Genomic DNA, 19680 nt, shown 5'->3' on the forward strand with positions numbered 1-19680 from the left:
GGATTCTCAGAAATACTGCACGCTTACTTTACCAAAGAAAAAAAGCTGCAAATAAACCCACAAATGATTCTGGGCCATACACTGGCAGCTGACACATGATTCAAGTCCTGTGAGCATCCCAATTAACACCAGCAACATTCTGCTCAGTGTTTGCAGCAATAATCTCACTTGCTCCCACTCTGATCACCAGTATTCCTCTACCACATCGTCACCACTTAAAGCTGATTATTTTAAAATACTACACCACCTCTATTTCTTTGTATGAAAAACACACTTGACAAATACGTCGTACAATGAAGTTTATTAGCTGTTCTCCTCTTTCTAACAAATGGAATGGATAGTGTCAATAATTCTTTACAAACCAAAGCAAATTTGGTTGTGTGACTGCCGTAAGTACATCCCCCTCATGAACAATCAGCTTCAGATAAGCAATGGCAGGTACCACATCATACGAGAGAGGATTTCATTACTGAAGGTAGTTCCATGTTTTGCTACGACATATTTATAACATTCTGCACAGAAGTTTGTGCTTCGCAAATGGAAGATCTCGCACCTATGCAATCCAAGATGAACATATACAGAAAAATAAAATGTATCGTTGACTCTGAATTCTCCCTTTGGTTAAGACATGCAGATTACAAAGAAAAACAAAAAGAGACAAACACCTGAAATTCCGTAGAAAAGAGGAGAACTTGCACGTGTTTTTTTTTTTTTCTTGTAACTAATAATTCCCTGGACTTTTTTGCCCAGCCACCACAGCCCATTTGACTTCACGTGATTAAGGAAGGTAAATTCTAATTCGTATTTTTATTGAAAACAAAAAGCTAGGAGTAGGTGGTAAAAGAAAAATATATATTTTTTTATATATATATTTATACGTGTGCGCAACTATGTAAAGAAAATAATTCCCATAGTTACAGAGTTTAGTTAAAGAAAGTTTAATATATATATATATTTATTATAACAAAATAGGCAGTTATTGTGGGTAAAATATTCATTAAAATCTGACCCCTAAGAACACACATTTTTAGGCTACGAATCGCTCTCTCATTGCCCCAACAACCATCTCTGCAGCTGTTTTCTGTATTAGTGCCAATGGAAATTTAGCAATCCTCTGAAAATACAAGGTTTCCTAGCACCTAGACGTGTTTTAGGCTCAAAAAGTGTGATGACCATTATCTATAAACAGTTTCTTTAAGACACTATAAATAGTGCTGCACGAGGAAGATTAAAAACATTACACATCTTTATCCCTAGCAATTTTATTGGCAAAAAAAAAAAAATAATAATAATGAAAAAATAGATTATAAGAATATCCATATGAAATGATGAAAATGAATATCCCTTGAGAAGGATTGATGGGAGTTAATGAAAATGTTAACTCAAAATTCAAAAGTTTCTCTTTAACTGCCTGGAAAGAAACAAAAAAACCATCAAACATCTGTGAGAATAGAATTGAATTCAGGAAATAAAACCTGAAATCGATTGCCCTGACCAAACCATGCTATTAAAGTTAAGCGTGCAAAGTTACTCATGATTTACAACTTCCTGGAATACAACTTTTCTTTCAATTGTTATGAAACTTTAAAAGAATGTCTATAAAGCTTTTTTTTTTTTTTTTTGAAAAATCTTTGAAAGTTACTTTCCCTTAAACATTAAGGAATTGTACCAAGCAAGCCCCTCCCACCCCCACCCCAAAATAATAGCTGGTCAGGCCATTCCACTGTCATGTTTGAAAAATGGCAAACCAACAACACACGATAATACAAATTGTTTAAACTAAGAGAGACATCAAATTTAAAGCGTTATGGGAACTGCAGAATGTGATGGTTAGGGTATGAACCACGCTGGGAGGAACTAGAGGCAGGCTCCACTGGAAGGGCTTAAGAGTTGTCAGATGTAGTTGGTGATGTCAGATAGAAAATGAAAAGCAAAAATTTGTTTTCATAATTTTTCCTTTGCTGGAACCCAGATGTAAGGCCCAGATTGTTCCTCTATGATCTGTTTCACTTGGTTGTAGATTTCTTCCAGTGTGTCTCCTTGGATAATAGCTGCAAAACATAACGTGGCAATCAGGTGTCATCTCTCTTTGTTCCCTAAAGAACCAAGATGCTCTAAACAAAGATGTTATTTTCTCTTGCAGGGTAGCAAAGGGATTTCAGATCACTGAAGGAACGGATACCTACTGAGAACTCTGGTTCCTGTGCTTCCAGATGGACAGACACTGCTGACAGTTGTTACAGGACACATAACGCACCGTTTCTCTCACTCAAAAGCATAGGGTTAGAATGTGGTTTTCCTTTTGGGCATACGCATATACAGCTAAGGAAGTTTATTTGCCTTTCCTAAATACAAGCTGGAGTTGGCCCAAGTCATTCCACAGACTCTGGTGCTGTCTTTGATTCAGTTCTCATTTGCATTTCCAAGAGAAAAAGACAAGACAGCACAGGGCTGTGTCCTCATGCAGTCTGTGAGCACTAACATTGGTTTTGGCAAGAAAGAAGATGAACTAATGGGGTTTGTTGCACAGCAAATAGATTCAGTTTTACAGAGTTAAAATGCAATTATAATATTCAGACTCTGATACATTTTCTCTAAGGCTAAAAAAAATAATTAGAAATGAGCCACGATGTGTTTTGACATATCAAAGGAACATATAGCCTGGTGAGAATGATGGCAAAGTGAAGTTCGAGCTGTTCTTACCACACTTCAGCCTGAGAAAGCATTCACTGTGAGACAGCAACTTCTTTTTAATTAGGATCATCACCTCAGCATTGAGATAAGCCAAGAAACAAAGTTTAATACGAAAGATAAATATTGGGGGTGGGCCAGATGTTCTTCTTTGTGCATTAATTTTATCACTGTAGCTTCCAAGCTTAAAGCAAATTACTTCTGTTTTTATTTCTACTCATTGCCATCCCTTAAAACTTTCTCCCCATCTGCAGCCTATTGCCCTAATGTCTGTGGGAGGATGAGGTGGCTCAGTTATTTGTTAGCTCTCAAGTAATACTGACAGCACAACAATGCAGTGGAAAGATGTAGAAACATCTTTACATTGCAAACATCTTACTTGTCCAGATGTTCCAACCACACTCTTTCCAAAGCCCAACACCCCCAAAACACAATATGGACATGCTCTTTCTATGCTTTAGTGTGAAGTTTAAGTCAGTTTAAGCTTAATTTGCTGATGGAGTTGACTTCAATTACTCCACATGATGTAGTATTTTTAACAGATTAGGGAATGCTCACACAATCTGCTGAGGCAGGTGAGTCATATAGGTAGCAGCAGTAAATGAGACTAATGTTTTCAAGTATCTCTAACTGATTGCCTAAACTTGGCAAAGACAAATCTGCACATAGGATGTTGCTATCTGCCCCAGTCAACAAGCCTTACACTTCTTAGAAGAAACATGGCCACGGGCATTAGAGCTCTTAAAAAAGAACCATATGACTTTGAAGTATCTTCAATTTCAGCCCTTATCTTCCTAACAGAATTGTTTGATATAATACCCTAAGACAACCTGGGAGAATACCAACTACTGACTAAATACTTAACATGTATTAACATAAATTCATCCATTTCCTGAACAACAAACCTGACATACTTGCAAATCATTTGGTAAATAACTCTGTAAGATGAAGAATTTGCAATATGTGTTGGAAAGTCCCACAGCTTTCTGAGCATAGGTGGTTATAGGGTTATGGGAAGAGTGGGAGAGCTTGATGTAGGCTTGGAATAAACAGTGACAGCTGCACAGCAATGGTGAGGGAGGCAGACAAAAAGGGAGAGACTTAAGCTGCTCATTGGGTGAGCAGCAGTCAATGCAGAGAATGAGGCAGCAGGAAGGCTGAGGCAGGGAGTCTACTGGGTCTTGCAGCTTCCTCCCATATGAAACCACCTGGCTGAGCAGACTCTTTAAGGAAGTTCTGCATTTGTAGCTCTGCCCACAAAAAGTACGTGGAAGAAGAAATTGGGCAAGGGTGACATGTCACAAAGATGGAGGTAAATGGGGCAGCAAACACTAAAACATTGCCAAAGAATGTAATAGAAAAGGAGTGAGTGTCTATCCAGGACGGGAATAGAAAAGGCTCACTACTGTCCTCCTGAAGGTCCTGACTTAATAATTCTCCTCATTTGCATGCCACGATGCAAAAAGTAAACACAGCCCGAGTGCCTGTAGTCTTCCTTTTGCTGCTGCAGTTAACAAACTGCATTTGTGCATGTTGCAGACCCTGCTGGCCAGTTTACAGAGTTATCACTACTAACATTCTTTACTTTTTGATTTCTAAAATTGAAAACAAATGAAAAGCTTGAAGTGTATAGTTTATCAACAAAGCAAACATCTGCATTTCAATACCAAAAATATGGTATAAAGTTCCATAGTTTTAAAAGACTAAATTGAGCAACTGTTAAAAATATATTAAATTCACTGATTAAATTGGTATCAGCATAGATGCATTTGGGTAGTTTTACGCTCCAAAACAATCACAGATAAGCCTGTTAAACAGTTCAACCTTATCTCAGTGGTGAGGCAGTTTCTATACAGCAAGCAATAAAATTTCAGCTCTGGCCAAGCAAAACAAACCTGTGAAGTGTTCAGTAAACTCTTGCTCCAGTTTCATCGCTCTCTCAAATGTCTTCCTGGCTTGTTCTTCTGTTAAGCGTTTATTCATTTCCCTGAGATTGAAAACATTATACATGTAAAGAAGCTACATGTAATGTTTGGAAACATCATTTTAAACCAGTGTGTGAGTATTAACCTAATAGAAGGCAGTCTCCTAAATGACACATCTAAGCAGATATGTCTCTAAGTGGAGACTGTAGAGGGAATGAGCAGTTCTGACGCTACATTATAAGGAAGTTTGCACAGGGGCACTCATTCTCAATCACTCATGGCTTAGATGAGTAGAAGTCCTTAGAAATTCAACCCAGAAAGTTTCATGAACAAAACAAATAATTACATGCTTTTTTATTACAATTATTTTCACACAATTTGCAACTGGTTTTTCAAATACCGTCACAGTCTCAAACCATTTATTCTGAGGTACTTTGCTTTTACTCACATGATATTTTCCACTGTTTTGGGTTTAATAAAAATGGAGATTGGGTACAGCTGGGCAATCTGCAACCTTTTGATCGCATTACCAGAAACATCAAGAATACAATGTTTACCCTAAAAGTGAGAGAGAAAAAGAAAAAAGGAAATAAACAAAGTTTAAGTCACAGCTATGCACAGTATAATAACTTAGAAGAGAAACCATGTTTCCAACAAAGCCAACGAAATTAAAACACCTGCATCAATGACATCAGCATTGTACTAATGTAGCATGTGGTCCCACAGTGCTCACTCCTCTGCTGGGATCATGCATAACTTGAGATGTTCTTGACTCTTTTTCCATACTCACTACATCAGAAGCTGCAGCTCAATCAACAACACAGAATACAGAGCAGCTGTACATCAAACTACACCACTATTTTAGGGTTTATTTAAGGATGCAGCCATGTCAGAGTTTAGAAAAGAGCCAGATGCCTTGACAAGCATTTCTGAGGGAATAACTGCCTCTAATGCCAAGCAAATCTATCACCATCAGAACAGTCAGATGGAACTGAATATAATGTTTCTCATTCACTGTCAGGTACCACCCCGGGGGAACGCCAGGTTTGAGACAACAAATTATATTTATTTGGGCCAATTACTTTTTATTTTTTAAGGAAACAAATACAGCTCATTCCTCAGGGGGTTGAACCAGAATGCAGCAGGGCTGTTCACCCGGTATTATTAACCTGCCACTGCTCCAGAATTTCCTCATCTCAAAGACTCCTCCTTATTCCTGAGCACCTCTTATGTCTAATACAGTAATTTCTACTTCACACATTTTTATTTCTTTTCTTTGAGTAGTGTATGAACAATTTGTGACAACACCATTTTAGAAAGGGGCAGTGTAGGGGAAGTAGAATGGAAGGACTTCGGTAGTCTGAAATGAGAACATCTTTTTCATTAGCAGTAGACCTGGCAGAGGAACAGAGAATTAAGAGCAGTAACTTGTCCATGTTCCCTTTTGTGATATGACAGCCAGTAATTGCTGCATTTGGTCCAACAATTATGCCAGGTGTTGAAGGATCTCAAACAACAGGTGGAAGACAACACTGTCAGCACTTCAGAAGTTGCTCTTCTTTCACAGCTTAATCACGATGTTCCAACTGTTTCTCTTAAATGAATTTGTAATAATGCTCTTTGATTCTAGGTTTGTATGAAGTCCTTTCAAGGTCCCAGTGGCTTCTTGCCATTCTCCTATCCACATCAGCACAGTCAAACAGTCACCTCAGTAAATGTAAACAACTGGCAGTGATTTACCTTTTCTGCTACTTCTCGCACCGATTGCACACTTGTTCCATAAAGATGATTATTGTACTGGCCAGCTTCAATGAATTTGTGCTCCTGAATATCCTTCTCCATTTGCTCTCGAGAAGTGACAAAATGGTAATCACGTCCATCCACCTCATAATCCCGTTTTGGTCTAGTAGTATCTTTGAATATAAACCAGTAACTTTAAAAGAAGAAAACAAGAAACGCCCCCCCCCCTTCCCTCCCAACATTCAAAAATAGTCCTCCATCTAAACTGCAAAACTGTAACAAGAGAAGAATATCCATTAATAAACTTCATGAAGGTATCCTAAAATTTTACTTCTATATACAGAAATTAGGTCTATGAAGGAAGTTACAACACTAAACCAAAAGCCCACTTATAATTGCTTTAGTATCTGCTGAAACTTACGTGGAACACATGAGCCAAATTTGTCTGGAAATTCTGAAATCAGATCGTCGTTAATTCTGTCTTTCATGGGTCCCAAAACAATCACAGGTCGAGTATAGTTCACTGTTCAACATAAGGAATAACTTAAGTTACATTTCAATGACATCACCTACCTTTAAATTTAGAAAATAAGCTTTACTGCATGGTAACACTAGTAATACCTAACAGAATATGTACTTCAGAAGAGGACAAGTATAAGATTCCAAATTATACTGCATTTAGCATAACAACATTAATATCTAAATACCTAGTTGTAAGCATATCATTTCAGCCATATGAATTTTAGTTCTAGTTTTAAGTTCTGTCATTACTACACAAGTCTAAATTAAATACAGTTTGACTTGTAAAATACATTTTAACTCCTGGAAGTAATTCCAATTCACAAAAGGAGTGAAGTGAATCTTATTAATTGAATATACCTTTTTCTATCTGTTTTGGGTTTTTTTGTTGTTTTTTTTTAACTGTACTCTATATTTAATAGATATCAATCATTCCTTTTTTATAAATCATATTTTTAATCAGATTATGAATATGGTATTTTACCAGATTACATAAATCAGCCATTAGCACCCTGCGGTAGTGAACAGGAATGCTAGAACTACATCTATAGCATAGAGGAAAAAAAAGATCAGGAGAAGGTGGAAAGGAAATAATAAGATCCCATTAAAAATCAGTGCAAGGAATTCTGTTCCAAGCATAAGTGTGGCGTTTTCTCCCACTGATTTCCTCTTTACTCAAAAATACTTTTTTTTTTTTTTTCTGTAATAACCCACATGGTTAACAACTAACAAATCAGCCATACAAAAAGCAGCATGCAGGAATATGAGACTTGGATGGGTTGGAAACATTTTAAACTAGGATTTCTACAACAAACAAATAATCTACTGTCATGTATTTCCCTGTGACAAAAAGGAAACAGCAACATTGGGAGCGCTACCGCAATATGAAACAGAAGAAAACTATCATTTCTGAGGTTCACAGAGACCAAACAAATATACCCTATTTTCCTTATGCAGTATAAACCACACAGTGATGAGACATTAATTTGCGCACCTTTGTATTACATGCTAAATAATTTAGCAGTTGTATTTAATAATTTATGCCTTCATGCTTTATTCATTTTAATAGGGATAACAGTCGAAAATCAATGAGGAAGTTTATTATAGCACTCGGTTCATAAGTGCACATGAACCATTCTGATACCAGAGTATGGACACGTTATACTAAGTGAGATCTACAAACCTTCTTGTTGATTGACTTGTTCGTAAGACAGGACGTATTCCTCTTGGCCACCTAGAAAGGTAAATGCAAAGAAGCATCCATGTATTTGTTTCTAAAGCAATAAACTTACACCAAGTCATTTAACGAACAGCAACAATATAGACATTCATCAGCAGAATACGTGTTACAATGATACTGATGGAGGACGGTTTTAAAGAGCAATGAATTATAAAACTCACAAAGATGTGCCAACCAACAGTATACAATTCCTTCAGCTATGTTAGCATGTTAAACTGACGTCAAGCACAAGAAGTATTTTAAAGCGTAACTGAAATGCTCTTGCGTTTCCCAGAATGAAGTGCATGCATGGTGTCATTCACTGCTAGAGGCAATGCCACCTTCTTCATGAGCACTTTCCATACTTTAAATGTTTCTGCAACATTCTTCTATATACAGAGCTGAACGTCATGCACATTTCTCCCAGTAAATTTTTCATGAAGTGGCCTCTATACAAAGACCTTCAACCACTTCAGCTCCACAAAAAATATTATGATTGTATAAATTTCACTATTATTTTACTAGTGAGTTTTTAAACATGAGCTTGAAATGGAGGAATGTTCTGTATTGTTCTCAGCTCCACAAAGCATACCAGCAGTGAATGAAACGAAAATAACGAGGCTTTGACCTTTAACAGCTGCAGGCTTTAAAAGGTTAGTGCAAGCATCTGAAATATACCTCAGTTGCCATCTCTCTAAAAGAACATCTCTAGTCCAACAAAATGCCTCAGAGTAAGATTTCTTGCATGGGAATCACTAAAAATCAGCACCACGACAGCAGAGAATTTATAATTCTGAACGTACAGGCTAAAATCACATGACAACACTATGAACTCCCAATAAAATGCAGTGCTTCAAGAACTCACTTGTGTAGCTTTTCAAACATTCTTTTCCATTCATAAGCCATACTCATAACAGCCAAAGGAACACACGAATGCTATAACCACAGCCTTTTAAGAAATAGATGGTGGATGAAGGCTTTTATAGATTCATATATTGCTTCAATATACACGTTCTTCACTTAATAGCAAAGACCACTGATCTTTTAAATCTGAAATTTACAGTGTCTAAGAGAAGGATGACTGACTTATAATAAATTTGCATTCCAGCAATACATGAACGATTTCTTTAATTTTTAAGGTATTGCAAGTGAGTAATACATTGAGACAGAAATGAAAACATGCAACCTGAATACTTTAATATCTCAAAAAGGCATTCATGCAATGGATTTTAGGACAGTATATACTTTCAGAACCCTCTTTAGGATAGGGAGAGGAACAGAGAATCACCAACTATCAACTCGTCCATGAAATATCCATCCCACAGATAATTAGATACTTCTTTGGAGAAGTCACATTGCTCTAAGGTCAAAGATCAGTTAAGCAAGCTATTAAAGAGACAGTAAGAATTATAAAGCATTCCCTAATTGAGGGCAAAAAGTATATATTGTCATTGCTTTTTCAATACTGTTGGAAAATGAATATTAATAGAATGAACCTTTTGAACAACCGTACTCATCTGTAATCAAGATAACTTTTAGACAGCAGTAAGAAGAAATTAAAAGAATAATTTTAATAAAAAGTGCTTCAAATTCCACATTGAGATAAGTAAACCCATAACATTCATAGTAAAATCAGGGCTTCTTAGGTAATAAAGGAGCCTCATTAAGAACAGTTAAAGTTTGTAAGTTAGTCATATACGCAAAGGCAACTTTCATACACATTTAATCTGTGTTATTCTCAAATAACAAATGCTTTTTTTCTTTTTTTTTTGCAACCATCCTACAAGTTTTGAGCACTGTAAGCTCTGAGGAATTTGTACATGTACACATTCTCTCAAGTGTAACCATCTGCATGCAAACTCGTGGCTCCTCATTTCTGACAATATCTGCAGCTTCCAAACAGGTGTAGCTGTTAGTGAATCACTTTTCTTATTACCCTGCCATAAATGGCATCTGTTTCTGAAGTGCCTCTTCTTGGCTTAACAGGCACCCAGGAGCAGATCAGTGAGCAGCTCTGACACACCTCTTGACTTTTACTGTTCCCTCTTTTTCTGCTCTTTGATAAGTGTTTAGCCTGCTTGCTCTGCTCTACCCATGGCTCCTACTCTGGACTCAGTAACCTCACTGAGGCACTGTTCACTGGAAACCACCAACGAGACAGAAACATCTATAGAACAGCATCACACAGCATATTACACACTGGGAATGTGTACATCTGCAGCTTGAGTAGAAGTAAATAGCACTGTAGCTCAGGTTAGTGAAAAGGGTAATTCAGTCTAGTACTTAAAATATACACTGGTGGGGGACAAGGGACATACACAAGCACAGCTGTGCATCTAGCATGCTAATTTATCACAGCTGGCTCCAGCACCTAACATGTGTCATGTTGCAAGATAATTCAAACAAAGCAACCACACTTGACAAAATAGGGAAATGAAAGCTAAAAGGAAGGGTAAATACATGTTTGGTCATCGTTACTTTCATTAGAAGTATCTACATGTTATATCTGAGCATCGTTGATAGGTACTACGCTATGTAACAGATTACACTGTTCAGTTACACTCCCTGTATTAAGCACAATAACCATTATATTTGTTGCATTAAATTTACATTTGGGTTCTAGCAGGACTAGCTAACATGGATAATTTAAATAAAAGAAATTAATTCAAATCAAGCTGAGCAATGACAATCATAAATCACGACAAAAATATCCATAAAGGAGGTTTGCAATGACTCTCTATAGTCAATTAAAAAAAAAAGACTCTGGAATTTTGCAGAACCCAATTAACACACAAACATGGATTTCAATGGAAGCTTACTGGGAAGTTCAATTTAACATGTAAATACCCTGGAAAGACACAGACAAACAAAAGCAAAGGAAGAACTACTGAACAAAGGTTCTAAATAAAGAACTTAAAAACACTTACGGTAACTACTTTCACTATCGCTGGCATTAGAGGTTACATGCTCTGAAATTGCAAGACAATGGAGAAAAATAAGGAACACACACTAATGGCATGAGTCCAAAGGAAAGCAAATCGACAAAAATAATCCAGATGAAAGACAACAGTGATACCAAAATGCTGAAATCAATACATACTGCATATAAAAGTTTTAAGGTACTTCTCATAGCTCTCAGGATCAAGCTTAATTTCACACAAAAGGAATGGATGTTAATAAAAAGAAAAAAACATTAAATAGCACGTCAAAATAAGATTATGAAAAGTACACATTCATATTTCACACACAACCCTGCAATTTTTAGCTTTTTGCTTCCATATGTGAATATTCCTGTGAAGGAACTTCTATAACAGAACCACCTAGTGACTTTTCTGAGTTAAATTACAGTCTAACGATCACAAGGCCAAAGTCAGTTATCATTGGTCTTCTGCTCTAGACAAAGAATGTCCTAAAACTGGTTTCAGAAATGGAAAACTGATGCCATTGCTACCAGGATTTTTATTTATTAAGTGGTTGAGGCCACATACAGAAGTACCCTGCCTCCTACATGCAATTTCAGGAACAGTGTGGGCTAGAATTAAGGGAACAGTTATGATCTGGGAAAAAAATATTAACTTCAGTGACTGATTTTACTATCCCATAAACCCATAACACTCCACTTGTTTAGTATCTGTCATGAAAGGAAAGTCATGACTCTTATTTCAAGTACAGAAATGATGTCACAAATCTGTTGGGGTACACAGCAACGTAGAATCGGGCTGTGTGAAACTAACGCTTAAGTGCCTCCTCTATCAGCTACCCCACCACCTGGCCAGCAGTGCTCTACGAGCACCACAAGAATTCAACAAGTCAGACGGAAAAAACTCTCATGGCATCTGTTAAGAAAAGCTTTCTTGTTTGTTTTTAAAGGGCGGCCAACATCAGTCACCTAGAGAGAGGACTGACAACTGCTGAAATTGCTACGGCAGTAGTTCTGCTATGGCTGTGAAAATCTGTAGGTTATTTTCAATAACAAAAACACAAAACAATATAAAAATGACATTGGCAAAATTATATGAGTATCAACAAGTTCACAAACACAGTCACTACCAAGGACAAACAAGTAGGTGCTGGTAAGCTTCTGGACAGCAACCAGAACACATTAATGTCATAATCACCTAAAAAGTAATATGTTCCTGAAAGTAAAAACCCCCAAAGCATTGCAAACCAGAAAAATCTTATGAAACAGATTTGGAGTCAACCTCCTTATGCCAGGAGAGCACCAGTCTCAAAGAGATCTGTTTAAAAAAAAAAGTAAAAAAATAAAAAGTAATTTTTCAGATGGAGGTTAAAATAACTTGGGAGTATTTTGATCACTTACTCAGGCCTTTTGATCCCATGTCGTCAGGGACCTCCTGCAGAGTAGTCCCCAGAGGGCAAGCAATAAAAAGACAATCACAAAGAAAATAATTGTCAGTAATATATAAAATCGGCGCTACGACAGGAGACAGTTCCCAGAACATCACAGGGAAGACAAGCCTATAGGAATGAACCAGGCTGGCACACCAAGTGTAATCACTGGTGCAAATGACAGAGAATGGCAGAGAATGTGGTTTATAGCAGATCCGATCTGAATTTGCAAATAAAGTTTTTGAGAAGACCTTTTTCTTTTTTCTTTCTTTTTTAGTGCAGGCTAAAACAATCAAATTCACATCTTCTTTAAGGAAACTGAATTAGAACAGAAAGGCTTTGATGCTGCCAGTCCAAAGGGACTGACTGAAGAGCCTGGTAAGCTCAGATATGCTTTGCTTGCTGCTCAGAATGACAACTGAGGAACCATTACTGAAAGCTCCTAAAAGCCATTACTTCTTCCAGTTCCACATACACACTTATTCATCTGTATTAACCAGTTTACTGGGATACACTCTTGGTTTAAAATTTACTTTAATAGCAAACGAATGATGGCATTGATCCTACAGATTGGGTTCTCATTTGCATGCCAAGCTCGTCAGCCTGTTGCAGCTCATGAAACTGTCTCCATGGTAACACCCTACTGCAATCTAGCAGGCCCTTCTACTGCGCTTTCTCTCCATGGAGTGCCACATACTTACGGTCAATATCACTGGTTTCCTGCTCACTCTGGTCCTTGTTCTTGTAGAAGGGAAATTTTCGGGAAAAGAGGTTCTTTTTACGCTTGTCATTGAATGACTGCTGAGGAAGAGAAGGAGGGGCAAAACAAAGGATGTCTAATTCTGTGTGAACAAAGGCCCAGACCAGCAGCTTTGTGGAAGCTGACTCCTATAACCACATTATGCAGTGCATTTTTCAACTTAACAGCATCTTCTCAGCTCATGTCAAACAGAGAGAGATCAGGATCATGGCTTTGCTCACCCCCTCAGTATTTCACACGCTTATTGCAAGAGAAGTGACAGGCTGGCTCACCCTGGAAGGCCTGACCTGCATTTCACAAACTTCAGCTTCTTGTGAGTGTAATGAGATGTGAAAAACTAGGCTGCTAGAAGGTGGCCGACCCAACATGAATTCAAAAACCAAAGCCAATGAAATCACTGGCATTATCTAGTACAGGATCTATGGTAGTTTGAAAGTCAGGTATTTACACATGCTCTTACAAACAGCTAATGTAAGAGCATACCAAAAACACGATGCTCCTCTGCAAAGGTCAAACTGTAAATACTTCAGTGCTAGCTGCTAAATAACATACCACAGTAACAACTTGGCATTGCACTGAATTCTCTAATAGTAAAACTAAGAAAGTAATAGTGAAATAATAGAAATGGAATTAAAAAAAAATGTGCATCTCCTTAAAGTAAGATTCTTCTTGTGTAAGTGATGGAGAGCACAAATGTATATTCACTCACATATATCTGAGCTTACAGGTATATTTATTTTATTAATTTGTTAATATTTATTATTAATACCAGCTGTCATGTCTGTAGTTGAAGACACTGTGACTGCAGCATCTCTAACTTACTACCCTGTGAAAAGTAAATAAAGAACCTCAGTGCATAAACAGATCAGTAATTATGCACAGAGCTGATACAGCTAACTTATGATAGGTGAAATGTCTTCTTTTTTTCCTTTAAGCATCAGTGACACATCTAACCAGATTTGCCAAGCTATGTAATTGGTCATAACTGTGTCATTTGGTTTGCAGAAATTCTATCACTGGGAGGATGGTAAAAGCAGGAAAACACCCAGCTTGGTTTTGTGATCTTATGCAGCTGGGGTGTCTGTTTATTTGTGAACCAAACACAGTCAATATGCCACAGGAAGTAATAAAACTTCCACAGAATCCTTTCCTAAAACATAATTTTAGAAATACCAAAATATATTCCATTCATTCAATAAAATTCTGTGAGCAGCTATTTCTAAAATTTAAACCACGTTAATTTAGTTTGACCTCATTTAATCCAGTCTGAGCTCTCTTACTTTATGTACAAATTACAGTAGGTAAAAAGTTACACTACCTTTGTTACCAGTCCTAAGCATGGAATGAAATATAGCAACAAGTAGGAATCAAAAAAGACTCATGTTTCAATTCACTGGCCACCGTTTTTGGTACAAGTACAAAATGAGCATTTGGCTTTCCTAAAGAGGATGCCTATAGTGCTACATGAGTTGCACACTGCTACTCTACTAATAATGCTTCTGGCCATCTGTTTTAATACAGGCTTGCTTGGCAGAATCATGCACTGAACACCAGTGATATTTTCATTACCACTGTCAAGACAAAAATATATTATTAAACCTACCAGGTGCTACAGAGGTGCATGGTAACGTAGGAGCACCTTCAGTAACATGAACAGTGAGCTCTGGATGCAGCAGTAATGTTTTAAGTAGGAAATACATAAACTTTAATTGGCTGGTATCTGTTTGACTAAAACTGTCATTCCTCTGTTAGAACTGGCAGACTTTCAACCTGACATACGGACAGAGGAACTCATTGGACTTGACTTCTCATAACCAGAAATGTCACTGGAATCTACATAAGACAGGCAACAAAGAAATATGCCCAAATGAGCAGATCTTAGCAGATCATGCACTCTGAAAGGTGGATGGCTCACATTTAGCCAACTGTCTGCTGGGACAAGACTCTCAGTTTGGTCAAAAGAACATGAGAATAAGGGAAATGATAACAAAGCAAAAAATAGAACAGTTTTACTGAGGTGGTGAGATTTTGCAGCTTGTGTGATTAAAGGAAGTGCCTGATTGGTTTTACTTCACAAGAGATCATCATGGTTTTCATTTTGGTTTTGAAAACATTTCATAGCATTAATGGTTTTATCTTTCTCTACAGTAAGTCTTACTGAACTAATATGGAAATTCATATACTGCATGTATAATGGTCAGAGTCAGTTCCATTGCCAAAAAAAAAGAAATTAAAAGCATACGGGACCGATTTTTGAACAAAAGATTAGCCAAAAGATTACTTTAAAAAGATGTTGTGATTATAAAAAGCTGAAGAGAATTGCTTATTAGTTGAAAATGCATAGTTATCACATTAAATTCTCTACAAGCCCACTGCAAATCATCATCAGGCACTAAAAGCAAGAATATATTAAAACAGAAGCAGCACAGAAAGTTAGGTAAATGTGTATATGAAAGGAACAGGAAAAAAATAACCACTTCTGCTCCAGTTTCTTAGTGTTTTTTTTAATGTAAAGGAAGGCAGATTTTACTATTTGCCATCACTAGGGTTATTCCTTAGGATTTCAATGTAGAATTTCTGAAGAATTGTTCAAAATTGATATTTCATACTGGCCATGGAGAATTATCACATACGGGCACAGAAATGAACACAGTCCATGAGGATGTGTACGTTGCAGATAACTTATGGGGAAAATACCCCCATGAGAAACACAGGAGAAATAATTTAAAGGAGAAATCATCATGTTAAAACACTTGCAGCTGAAGCAACAGATTGTGAATAAGTGTAAGCGTGTTTGCAAAACAAAGTGTTACTAAAGAAACCGCAGTTCTGTATCAATGGCAAGCGTAGTTGCTTTTCCACTCAGTATCCCATGCACATGTTTGGTGCTCTGTTAGTACACGGTGCTTGTGTACCAATTGCTCTACTGCCGAAACGCTACCTCAGGTAGATCAGTAACTGTTCACAGCTGGGTGGTAGACAGACTACAAGAACATGCAATTATCTTCTCAAAGAACACGGTAATATTTAAGAAACTGTGTAATGTCAAATAATCTGAGGTATTTAAGACATTTGGTTCTTATGCAGCTTCTAAAAAGTGAACTCAAAATCCAGAAGCGTTGGGTTAAAGGCTACCACGGTGACTGACAACTATTTATCCCAGTAGGAAAATATGAATGGATGAAAAGAGAAAAGCAAAATGAAAATGATCAGAGGGATCCTTGAGGCAGACTCTGTTAATCAGAAAATAACTGAAGATGCTGATTTTGCTTTAAACAGTTTGCATCTATCTTTAAGGTATACAGATACATTATTGTGGCTTCAGAACCTTATATATTTGACTTTTGAAGAAAGGAAAACACTAACTACAATAAAAGACAAAAGAAAACCCAATAACTTGGATTGAAAATAATTAATGTTTGTGCTATTTGAAAAAAAAAAAGTGATATATGAAATAGTTTCCTTGGAAGCTCAAAAGCACATTTCAGACTATACTAAAAAAGCAGTTGCTTTGCCTCCTCACCATTCTCATCCATCCCACTGTCCCACCTCATGTACTGGGACAAAGCTGCCATCACCAAGCAGTGACCTGCACCAAGGGACTGCTGTTCCTTTGGGACTGAGTTATCCTTCCATCCTCACTGCTAACTTTGTATGACTCCTGCACAGCCACACCAGTGTTTGTGCCAACAGAGAACAGCGATGAGACAAAAAACACTTGAGAGATGGATGGAGACTGTATGGTTAGCAATAAGGGAAAACTTAAGAGTCCCTTAAAGCTTCTGTAGCCACAGTTGTAACAAAGAATATATTTTATCCCGCTTACTGTGCACAATATAAAACCTCAATTTATCACAGGGAGCCTGATGAGCAATATTTTTTTGTTTTCTATATGCATTGCAAAAACTTTAACCAAAGGAAGGTTTTAGTTATTCTGAAAATTGGTAGTAACCCTCTTCCCTAAAAATGGAGTCCAAGGGTACAATCCAAACCAGCTTCAACAGCTTTATAAGAAGCACTTGCAGTGCCACTAGAAATGTCACTAGTTAATAAGTGATTACTATATACAGCTCCTATTAGATACTATTCTTAAGAATGTAATATATTTCTAAGCTAATCCTTTAATTTGCAATGTTCAGGCAATGGCTTACTATTTAAATTTGCTTTTGTTTTCAGAAATATTTTATTTCTATTTTTTCACTAAAAACTGACATGGAGCCTGCATACATAAACCACAGAGGAGTGTTACCATTCACAACACCAGGTTTAATTAGCACTTCATAAACTCACCCCTTTCTCTCCTCTTGTCTTGGAATTAAATTTCACTGTCTTTAAACGAGCTCGTTCTTTTTTCTCAACTCTACCAGAAAAAAAAAAACAACAAATAGACAAAACAGTTAAATGAGCAAAATTCATGAAGGTTAAATTAGTATTTGTTATACTATAAGAGTAGTGCTCAAGTGCAAACAAGATCAGCAGCAACATAGTACACAAAACTTACTTTTCCCCTACTTATACACAAATGGTGTAGGATTAAACTAATGTCACATTTCTAGTAAAGGCAGTTAACTCGCTCTATAAGGAGAGGGATTTGGAACCACCTTTGTCAATTTAGGAGCATCAAGCTCCTAAAGCTACATATGATTCCAGCAGACCTCTCACTGAGCTGATCACAGTCACACTACAGATTTTAGCTTTATTTACATGACTGGATGATGTGGTAAAGAATTAACAACAAAGAGCAAAGCTGCATGTCTACAAACATATCCATATTAATCATATCAGGTATTTAACAGCGGGCATTTCAGAGTCAATAAAACGTCATGACGTACCTGCGTTTGCTTGGGATAACTCCAATTTCATCACTCTCTCCATCTGGAGTTACCTGCCGTGCTTGCCACCATTCATCATCAGAAGCATTAATGACATGGAGAATATCACCAAATTTGAAGTTCAGTCCTTGACTTGGAAGGCCACTGTCTTTAGTCTTGTCATAATCAAAAAGAGCTCTACATGGAAAAGAAAAAAATTAACCACTGAAAAAGATGAAACAGAGGGGCTGTAAATAGCGCAAGGGTTATTTAAGCTGCCTGCGTGTTCAGAAATGACTGCAACATTCTGAAAGGGGGTCAGAAGGAGAACGCTGAATGCAATCTCCCCCCGACACATATGCACAGATAATGCAGAGTATGGTATTCACATACAATACATTGAAAGTTTTAATGACTGAGAATAAACTCCAGTACTTGGCCGAAGGTCCACAAGAAGATCTCTCCTGCAATGCAATCAATACTTCGCACAGAATAAATTACACATCAATGTAGGAAGAAAAAGTAAATTACTTTATGCATACAGCCCTGCTGAAAGTTCTGTAATGCACTTTGTTGGAAGTTACAAGCTGGAAATATTTTAGTAAATAAAAAATACTGTCAAATGCTGCACAGGAACACAATACAAAGGGATGCAAAAATAAAAAGCTTAAATATATGGTCTGAGCAGAATGTTGCTACTATAGTATCACAAGGCAAAGAAAAGTATGTGAACTTTTTGGGAAAATCCCCTACCATTTCAGAGGAATCCCAACCTTTTTCGTAATGTAAGCCTATGTTCAAGTAACAGGCACCAGCACTACCTGCAAACCAGCTGCAGGCTGCAGTATTATTCACTTTGCCAGCAAGGTCGATTTATTCAAGCTCATTGCTACTCTTGCTTTGTACTACTTCCTTCCCCTGCCCTAGTTACAAAGTAAAACTGTCTGGAAAGAGACATGGTACACCACACTGACAAATCAGTATGGGTTAAAGTTAATTTCTCCCTGTTAGATCACTTTAAATCTCAATCAGTTCTCTGAAGAACAGAGCAGACCTATGGTACACTTCTCACACAACAGCCAAGAGTTTAGTGAGGGTGTGGAATTGAATGACAGGAGTCTCTCACAGAAGCTAAGAGAGATTCCTAGGATGCTTTAGAAAGGACTCATTTTACTTTTCAAAAAGGTGCATGAACAGATGTCAAGTGAAGTGCATGTAACGAAAAAGGCCAACAAAATCATCATGTGTTTCATCTGACAGCTCACACGTTTCTCAGTGACACACCTGCTAAATGACAGCCTGTCTCCATTCAGAGATTTGATACCAAGTCCAACTCAGCCTTAGGAGAGCAGTGTCAACAGATCAAAAGTATTATATAAAGGGATAAAGGTTTTAATGGATGTTTTCTTAAGAGTCATGAGCAAGATAAACACTTTAAAACAGCTAGAAATGCACACGGCTCTGCGTATGATGGGCCAAACAGCACCCAGAGTTAAGAACAATCTCTTTCCATGCAAACCATTTAACATGGCATTTCCTGTATGCCTGGAAAGTTATCAGATGAGAACTTCATTTACACTGAAGATGACCTTTTTATCCACAGATTGCTGTATCTAAGATAGCTCCTTGATGAACTCCTTGTATGGAAAATTTTATTGTTGATTA

General features: G+C 37.2%; 1 protein-coding gene across 50 annotated transcripts in view; it reads right to left on the reverse strand.

Moving 5' to 3' along the window:
* Positions 1-286: 286 nt before the first annotated feature.
* DLG1 (discs large MAGUK scaffold protein 1) overlaps positions 287-19680 on the reverse strand; it is a 122912-nt gene continuing 103518 nt past the window's right edge. For 11 of the 50 annotated variants that reach the window (XM_032446682.2, XM_032446681.2, XM_032446677.2 and 8 more), the window contains 11 exons: positions 18037-18213; positions 17495-17564; positions 13146-13245; positions 11022-11063; positions 9591-9626; positions 8059-8109; positions 6778-6879; positions 6357-6529; positions 5065-5174; positions 4587-4678; positions 287-2051 (listed from right to left, as the gene is read on the reverse strand). In XM_032446682.2, coding sequence (XP_032302573.2) covers positions 1945-2051; positions 4587-4678; positions 5065-5174; positions 6357-6529; positions 6778-6879; positions 8059-8109; positions 9591-9626; positions 11022-11063; positions 13146-13245; positions 17495-17564; positions 18037-18213 — 1060 coding nt within the window. In that variant the 3' untranslated portion in view covers positions 287-1944. Of the gene's footprint in view, positions 2052-4586; positions 4679-5063; positions 5175-6356; positions 6530-6777; positions 6880-8058; positions 8110-9590; positions 9627-11021; positions 11064-12415; positions 12450-13145; positions 13246-17494; positions 17565-18036; positions 18214-19680 lie in introns of those variants that run through there. The other 39 variants (XM_085513569.1, XM_085513567.1, XM_015871634.3 and 36 more) reach the window with 14 other exon arrangements.

The sequence above is a fragment of the Coturnix japonica genome, chromosome 12 (genome assembly GCF_054131305.1).
Source record: "Coturnix japonica strain WE chromosome 12, WE-NBRP24, whole genome shotgun sequence".
Lineage (NCBI taxonomy): Eukaryota > Metazoa > Chordata > Aves > Galliformes > Phasianidae > Coturnix > Coturnix japonica.